Below are 8,748 nucleotides of genomic sequence, written 5' to 3' on the forward strand. Positions count from 1 at the left end.
CAAAAATGTACCATATAAAGGCTACCAATTTTTTGTATGTAAAATATCATTAATATAAGTAATGACAAATCATGGGTTTTATTTAAATATAGTTTATTTTAATGACAAATCATGTCATTAAGATAAATTATACTTTTTTATATAAGTATAATTTATTTTTTTATATTTTCAATCCCACAAATCATGAATTTTATCTAAAATCTCATTAATACAAGTAACTAAAAATATCAAAATATCAAATTTTAATTTGAAATTATAATAACCTACATAGAAATTTATTATTGTATTAATTTCAGGAACTTCAATAAAAAACTGAAAACCAACAAGGTTTCAATTGGATTAAAATTGAGGGACCATTGATACAATTTTTCTTATTTGATTTTTCATATTTGCCCCTTAATTTGGCCTCATGTGCATAGCATGTGACTTATTTTGGCATAAGTTCTAATGTAGTTGACAAAAAAAAAAAATCATATCTGCACGTTTTGATGAGTTTAGAGACCAATGTTAATGAATTTTTAGTTGATGGATCGTTGCTCCTATTAAGTTAAAGTTGAGAAATTATTGCTACAATTTCCTCTACAATTAAAGCTAATATATAAGCTTGATAGCTTGCTCATGGACCATACACAAGGATAAAACGAGGAAAATTCCTATCTATTTTAAACCTTATGACTGATTTGGGATTGTGGTTCTTTTATAAAAAACAGCTTATGAAAAAATCTGGAACATCAAATGTATTTGGTACCAAAAAAAAAAGTGCTTATTTAAAAAATTGTTGTCAATGACAACAGAAAAGTAAAGAAAAGCAGAAGCAGGGTCTACTATGTTTCTAAAAATTTCTAAGCATGGTGAACAGTGAGAATTTAATGAAATTTTCAAATGGCAACTGCATATTTTACAAAATAACAATCGTTGTCCGTGCAATATTCTCTTTGGCAATTATTATATCACATTAAATGTCATATCATTTTTAGTATTTAACAAATTCACATCAATTATATATATAAAAGTTTACAAAACACTCAGATACTGTTTTATTTTTTTACAAGCACTTTTACAATAAAAGTTTATCAAACGCTCAACAACTTTATTTTACAACTGTTTATTCTCAAAATACTGCAGAAACAATTTAAAAAAAAAAAAAAACAAAACATAACAACACCAAACTAGCAGAACTTACAAGCACATGTATTAGGAAAAGATTATCAGAATCTGCAACTCAAAATCTTGTAGTCAACATTCACAACTTCCCGGCGTGTTCTTTGAGAGTGCCGTAAAGAGTCTCCACAAGATTGAGCAGGAATCCATCCGAGCCATGCTTTGCCAGCAAGGAAACTGAAACAGGTAGGTTATCGCACATCCCTAGTGGTATACTCACCTGCAAATACGTAGAAATAAGTTACTAACTTTCGCAAGATACTTGCAGTCAATGACGAAGAAAAAGATTGTAACATGTCGTATACAAACATGGAAAGGGGGAGGGAGAGGTAGAGATAGATAGAGGGCTTAAAAACCTGGCAGAATCCGGAAACTACGGCAATGGATTGGAAGCTGAAAGCCCGGGCACGAAAAGCGTCCAGTATACTAGGATCTGTTTGCAGCTTTGGTGGATCCCCTGGAACTGTAGGCATTGCGAGGACACCGAAATCCTGATGAGTAATTCAAAGAGATTGTGTTACGTATTCATCAGAGACAGTATTTCTTCTGCTAAAAGTTTCGTTTTAAGAGCAAAAGGAAGGAAGATGCTAACAAATAACAGTTTGTCAGTCTCTCTACTCTAACAAAACGAACTCGTTTGATATGAAGTGACGGATTCCTAAAATGAACTTTAGCGTGTGCAAAGATGTGAGAGAGAGAGAGAGAGAGAGTACCCCGAGAAGTTCAGTAAGAGCAGCACGCAATTCAGTCATCACGGAGTGACAAACATCGACATTTTCATCTGTTGACCGAACGGCTGCCCATATACGTTCTCCTATCCCGGGACCTAAGTCAGGTCTGACTGTACTAACCCATTCACCATGGTTGCTCTTGAATTCATACCTATTCTATCAACCAAATAATAAATTTGGAATTCATTATGTACGACAAATTTAAATTTTGTTAATCAAGGTGAAGATGCAGAAATTATCACACTCATATTCAAGTCCACCAAATCAGCACCTTGCGAGAAGATGAAAGGCGGTTGATAGGGCTGCCAAAGACGGTATAATGTACTCTTCACTTGGATTTCCTTTATCCAAGAAAGAGTTCAAGCTTGGAACTTTGTCCTTGACAACATCCCCGAGGTTAGCATGTTTTATAACTTGACCTGCATTTGCAGATATAACGAGTGAGCTTCTTCTTTCCATGTTGTGAGCTTGTCACTATCTCAGCAGGAGACCCAATTTAATTAATTGATTAATTTTCAGTTAATAATCTGTCTATTGAACATAATGGCCAATTTGTGTCTTAAAACGTGGGGGAATTATAAATTGGACTCGATTCATGTCAATCAAAATACTTACAGCTAGAGATGAAACAGATGAATACGGTCAAATCACTTACCCCCAAATAACTTCTCAACTGACTCAACAAGTACTTGTTTCACTCGACTGCTTGGAACACTTGAAATCTGGAAACAGTCTTCTGCGATGATTAACTGAGTGGGTACGACAGGACCCGTATCAGGCAATTGGAGTAACACTCGTCCAACTCTATTCAAAATCGCAGGATTCCTTGCAAACCATCCTATATCAGAAGTTAGTGTCAAAAGGATGGTTTCCGATTGCTTAGAGTGCTAGATAGATCATTCACATAGGTAAAGCTTTCGAAGTACTATAGTTCCAATTGCAGAAAAACTTAAACACAGAAGTGTCACGAGTAATAATCAACAAAGATGCAGAATGCACGGATGGCATATGAATCATTGAAGCGGAGGAAGTTAGCTACTTTCTAGAAATAAAGAGAGATATTTCCTGTTACATAAAATCAAGGGGAAAAAACCGAAAACATGACCTTTTTTTTGTCACGACCAGAAATCTATTTCCTAAGCCAGTCTGCAATATAAAATGTCATTGATTTCTCACCCACTGTATCGAAACTTTGTGCCAGAGGAGTAACTCCAGAAGTAGAAATGACACCATGAGATGGCCGAAACCCAAAAATTCCACAATGCGACGCAGGAATTCTTACACTTCCTCCAGTGTCAGTTCCTGAAAAAGTGAGGGTCTTGTGCTTCAACATAAAGAAGCAAGAAAACAACAAAAGCACACTAGGAATAACTTACCTAAGGAAAAATCTGCGAGGCCTACAGCTACGGCAACAGCAGAACCGCTAGAAGAGCCTCCAGGCACCCTATCTGGAGCGCACGGATTTCTGGGTGTGCCATAATGCTTGTTCTCTCCATTCATACTGCCAACAACACAGTGCAAAATTCAAGGGCGTTTTCTGTCGAGTGATTTTCGAATGTCCAAAATCATTATATAAATACTTTTACCACGAAAAGAGACTTGTAGCGATCAATCATTTGTCAAAATTTTTGGGAACAAAACAGTAATGCAAGTTTAAGCATGTGAAGTAAGACAAGGCCTCTTTGTACTAACCAGTATGCCATTTCATCCATGACAGTTATACCAATACTTGTGGCACCTCCACTCAATATTGCTGAAACAGCCGGAGCTGTTGATTCAGCAGCCGGGTGAGTCCTCGCCCAATCAGGATTCCCAAACCCAGTCACACGTCCAGCCACATCAAATCTGCCTCCAAGTTCAAATTTCAGTGAACACAAAAATGTTTTGGCTTTTACACACACATGAAAAAAATTGCACAATTCAACACCCTGAAGTTCACCATCATGGTTCCACAAGCACACATAAAACCACACAAAGCATGAAGATTTATTAAAACGCTTCTCTGAAAAAGCACTTCTCATCATAAGTGCTTTTGCTGGAAGTATTTTTACTTTAGTAGAAGTAAATCCACCACAAAGTTTCATTAAAAATTCAAGTGCTTCAGAAAAAAAACATTTGAACTTTTTTTTCTGTAAGTGTTTTTAGTCATTCTCAAATGAAGAAACGCCCAATCACAGAAACAACACACAAAATTGGGTTCTTGGAGACAACTGATTGAACCCAAATCCGAAATCAGCAAATAAGCACAAAAGCATATGAATTTTAAGTATAACACTACAAAATTTAAAGCATCCACCAAATAGAAGAGTGATATAATTGAGGAAAATTTAAGAGAGTAGCTCTCACATGTCTTTAACAGCAAAGGTGAGGCCACTCAGAGGAAGGTCATGTGATGAAGACGGCGGTCGGAGAAGGAATTTCTCCACGAAAGCTCCATGATCTGAGTCTATCGCCATCTCTCTCTGCCACTGCTGTCTCAGATAATCTCAGCTTCAGCAGCTGCTCCACATTTGACGACAGAAGTGAATAGCTCTCCACTCATCAATCATACGATGATCCTATTCAAATGCAAGGACAGATTATTCCTTAAAAAAATCTGTTGTTGATAGGTGGTCACTTCAGTCAGTGAGGGCAAAGTGGAAATTCTGGAGGTAGTAAGTCCTCACTATGGTCCTTAGACTCTGAGAATTGATACAAATGGTCTTTAAATTTGTCCACCGTAAATTATTTTGCTCTAAAAAATTTGTCAATATCATCATTGAGTGGATGGGTTGATTAGACAAAATATCCTTAAAAAGAATGACAATTCAAGGACCGCTTCTATCGGTTTTCATTATCATGATCAAAGTGAGGGGTTTTGCCAAAGTCAGGAACCATTTTGACTAAAACCCTAAAAAAAAAGGGGAATTGTTATTGGCTCTCCAAAAATCTCATTCTATACTCCAACTTTCTATATTTGGAAAGAAAACTACACTTCTGAGGAGTGTAGAATAAGATTCTTGGAGTGTTAATAACACTTCCCAAAAAATAAAACATATTCTATGAAAATATTGTGAATTTCTTAGCTTATGGATCCAACGCAAGTACACAATGTATTAGGGTTTTTATCACAAAGGATCCCTGAGATTGATCAAACTCATTATTTTGATCCCTCACTTTCAAAATCAATCAATGTTGTCTCTAACCTTCACTACCAAATATCAATTTGGTCATTCCGTTAAGATTTTGTTAACTATTCTGTTAGTTTATATGCGGGGCCCACAATTTCAATGAAATTGTGACATGTAGATTACACAAAATAAGGATTTTTATCGCAAATAATCCCTAACATTGATCTAACTTCTCATTTTGGTCTCTGAGTTTCAAAAATTAATAAATTTGGTCATTGACTTTCAATACCGCATGTTAATTTAATCATTCCGTTAAAGTTTCGTCAATATTCTTTGTCCCACTAATTCAATCATATGACGTCACGTGAATTAACTATAAGAAACTTTTTTTTTTAAGATTTAAAATTAAAAGTAAAATAAGAGACTGAAAACCAAAACTAAAAGAAAGAAAAGAGTTATCGTCATCTTCATCAGGTATGCTAAAAAAGAAAATAAAGGCACCATGACACTATTAAAGTTCTTGGCCTCCTAAACTTACTCTTCATTATCTCCAGTTGGTTATAATCCTATCAACTTTAAATTGAATTTGGATTCGATTTTATCAAATTTAGATTGAATTTTTTTCAATTGGGGTTGTGGGATGCGAGAAAAATATCAATGCGGAATACTCGTATGTTGGTTCAATCTTAAAAAAAAAAAAAATTCTTATAGTTAATCCACGTGGAGCCATATTGATGAAATTTAAACAAAATGACTAAATTGATGTGCGATAGTGAAAGTCAGGGATCAAATTCATAAATTTTTGAAACTTAGGGACCAAAATGAGGGTTTGGACCAATGTCAGTGACCATTTGCGATAAAAACTTTAATTTTGTGTAATCCACATGTCACTATTTCACGTTGATGGAATCTTAATGGAATGACCAAATTGATGTGGGGTAGTGAATATCATGGACGACATTAATTGATTTTGAAAGTAAGTCCCACTTACAAACTAACAGAATAGGTGAAGGAATCTTAACCGAATGACCAAATTGATGTAGGGTAGTGAATGTAATGGATGACATTAATTGATTTTGAAAGTAAGCGACCAAAATGATGAGTTTGATCAATCTTATGGACCATTTGTGATAAAAACTCCATTGTATTATCAATGGAAACAAAATTTCAAGTGGCAGTTCCATACATATGCAGGCGAACTTTCATTCGCTGCGGTCGGAATAAAAAAATATGTACAAATAAGGGATCACAGGTCTGTGCTCGGCGAGTTCCACCTCTGCTGGCTCTGTAGTTACTCCCGGAGCACTCCAACCTAAGCGTTGCATGCACACAGCATCGTATGCTTCAATTTTCAAACCCGAAACAAGAAATAGTTCCACCTCGTTTACAAACCGATTGGTTCTTGCTGCCAGGAAAGGCCCTGCTGCATCACAGGTTGATTCTTGAAATTCTCTTTGTTTTTCTTCAGGTGCCGTCGTTCGACCTTTTTGTTCATCCCTTGAAAATGCATGGTTCAGGTAAAAGTTCAAACAAAGAGTTCATTGAAATTTTGCACGTTTTCAAGCACTTCAATGTTGTTCTTTCTCATATCTTGTCCAAAAGAACTCTAAAGACGGGAACTAAACTTTGGAACGTTATTCGATTTTTCAATTGAAGATCTAGGGAGTAACACATATCACCTCGTCAGGGATGAATTAATCACGCCATGTATGTGGTGCATGACGATGTCAACATCTTCCTCCTACAAGCAGCAACAGAAGCAAGTTAGCTATAAAGAGTCACCCGAATAACTATAACATGCATGTTCTGCTGTGGTCGTCATAGATAAAGAAAGACCACACGCACAACTTTATGATTTAGCTAACTGGACTAGGTGATCCAGTTCATTGCCAAGCCAAAGAAACAAAAATGAAACTCTGTAGGATGTTGAAATGTCCTCGTGTCACCACGAAAGAAAATTTATGCAGAAGAAGTCAAGACCTGCACCAGAGCTTGGATTTCCCTTCTCCACCAACTTTGGAGCCAGCGGTTTGGCTGAAGATACTTGCGGGACTTCTGATACCGTGGTACATCAAATATGTCACTTAAGAAACCATGTAAACAGTGACGGCGTTTCTCAGGGATATAAAATGAGAAACAACACAACCAATAAAATGACAAGAAGAACAAAACCTGGTTCAGTGTAATAACACTGCAATCTATGCTTGTGCTCCTTTGATAAGAAAAAGCTGCAGATACCATTAACAAAAAACGATTTACAGCGAGGGGTTACATATTTTCGAAAACGATTTACAAAACTTTATTTTTTAGGCCCATCCACCCTTGTTTTTCGCCCCTCCAGGAATTTTAGTGGCAGAGGTTTTGTGACGACGAGGATTGTTGGTAAAAGCTGTTACGTAGGAGACTTCTCCTTTCAGTATAAATGTCATTACTCTTCTTTTATTGTAATTTATTTATGCTCTGACATCATTTGTGTGAAATGGGTTTAATCCTGCTCATATGTGCAGTCTAAATTAGTTACTTTTAGGTTTTAATTTATTCACAATTTTCACATCACTACATTTTATAACTTCGTCACCTTCTGAGTGTCGGCTAGTACATCACAATTTGGGTGTCTGTGTGGACATTCCAAGTCGAAATGTGTCAAAAATGTACCATACCAATTTTTTGTATGTAAAATATCATTAATATAAGTAATGACAAATCATGGGTTTTATTTAAATATAGTTTATTTTAATGACAAATCATGTCATTAAGATAAATTATACTTTTTTATATAAGTATAATTTATTTTTTTATATTTTCAATCCCACAAATCATGAATTTTATCTAAAATCTCAATAATATAAGTAACTACAAATATCAAAATATCAAATTTTAATTTGAAATTATAATAACCTACATAGAACTTTATTATTGTATTAATTTCAGGAACTTCAATAAAAAAATTGAAAACCAACAAGGTTTCAATTGGATTAAAATTGAGGGACAATTTCTCCATTTGGATTAAAATTGAGAGACTATTGATACAATTTTTCTTATTTGATTTTTCATATTTGCCCCTTAATTTGGCCTCATGTGCATAGCATGTGATTTATTTTGGCAGAAGTTCTAACGTAGTTGACAAAAAAAAAAAACCATATCTGCACGTTTTGATGAGTTTAGAGACAAATGTTAATGAATTTTTAGTTAATGGATAGTTGCTCCAATTAGGTTAAAGTTGAGAAATTATTGCTACAATTTCCTCTACAATGAAAGCTAATATATAAGCTTGATAGCTTGCTCATGGACCATACACAAGGATAAAACGAGGAAAATTCCTATCTATTTTAAACCTTATGACTGATTTGGGATTGTGGTTCTTTTATAAAAAAACAGCTTATGAAAAAATTTGGAAACCAAAAAAAAAAGTGCTTATTTAAAAAATTGTTGTCAATGACAACATAAAAGCAAAGAAAAGCAGAAACAAGGTCTACTATGTTTCTAAAAATTTCTAAGCATAGTGAACTGTGAGAATTTAATGAAATTTTCAAATGGCAACTGCATATTTTACAAAATAACAATCGTTGCCCGTGCAATATTCTCTTTGACAATTATTATATCACATTAAATGTCATATCATTTTTAGTATTTAACAAATTCACATCAATTTTATATATAAAAGTTTACAAAACACTCTGTTTTATTTTTTTACAAGCACTTTTACAATAAAAGTTTATCAAACGCTCAACAACTTTATTTTACAA

At 34.6% G+C, this 8,748-nt stretch overlaps 2 protein-coding genes across 2 annotated transcripts; both read right to left on the reverse strand.

The window, feature by feature from the left end:
* Positions 1–979: 979 nt before the first annotated feature.
* Positions 980–4,559, reverse strand: LOC103434728 (amidase 1-like). The gene is made up of 9 exons (XM_070809929.1): positions 4,239–4,559; positions 3,585–3,737; positions 3,269–3,393; positions 3,069–3,194; positions 2,548–2,730; positions 2,164–2,311; positions 1,875–2,043; positions 1,518–1,652; positions 980–1,381 (listed from the first exon to the last, which is right to left on the reverse strand). The coding sequence occupies exons 1-9, from the start codon at positions 4,346–4,348 to the stop codon at positions 1,244–1,246; spliced, it is 1,287 nt and encodes a 428-aa protein (XP_070666030.1). The 5' UTR covers positions 4,349–4,559; the 3' UTR covers positions 980–1,243.
* Positions 4,560–6,204: 1,645 nt separating this feature from the next.
* On the reverse strand, positions 6,205–7,431 carry LOC103408916 (uncharacterized). The gene is made up of 4 exons (XM_029089926.1): positions 7,323–7,431; positions 6,983–7,230; positions 6,682–6,743; positions 6,205–6,499 (listed from the first exon to the last, which is right to left on the reverse strand). Exons 1-4 carry the CDS (start codon positions 7,429–7,431, stop codon positions 6,205–6,207), a joined length of 714 nt encoding a protein of 237 aa, XP_028945759.1.
* Between the last annotated feature and the right edge of the window lie 1,317 nt (positions 7,432–8,748).

The sequence above is a fragment of the Malus domestica genome, chromosome 12 (assembly GCF_042453785.1).
Source record: "Malus domestica chromosome 12, GDT2T_hap1".
Lineage (NCBI taxonomy): Eukaryota > Viridiplantae > Streptophyta > Magnoliopsida > Rosales > Rosaceae > Malus > Malus domestica.

Excerpts from the sequence above, each read along its gene's own strand:
- LOC103434728 (XM_070809929.1), bottom strand. The coding sequence starts at position 4,348 with ATGGCGATAGACTCAGATCATGGAGCTTTCGTGGAGAAATTCCTTCTC. Across the intron at positions 1,653-1,874 it reads CTCTTACTGAACTTCTCGGG|GATTTCGGTGTCCTCGCAAT; the intron begins GTACTCTCTCTC and ends ATTACTCATCAG. Across the intron at positions 1,382-1,517 it reads TAGTTTCCGGATTCTGCCAG|GTGAGTATACCACTAGGGAT; the intron begins GTTTTTAAGCCC and ends ACGTATTTGCAG.
- LOC103408916 (XM_029089926.1), bottom strand. The coding sequence starts at position 7,431 with ATGACATTTATACTGAAAGGAGAAGTCTCCTACGTAACAGCTTTTACC. Across the intron at positions 7,231-7,322 it reads TGGAGGGGCGAAAAACAAGG|CTTTTTCTTATCAAAGGAGC; the intron begins GTGGATGGGCCT and ends TGGTATCTGCAG. Across the intron at positions 6,744-6,982 it reads AAATCCAAGCTCTGGTGCAG|GAGGAAGATGTTGACATCGT; the intron begins GTCTTGACTTCT and ends TGCTGCTTGTAG.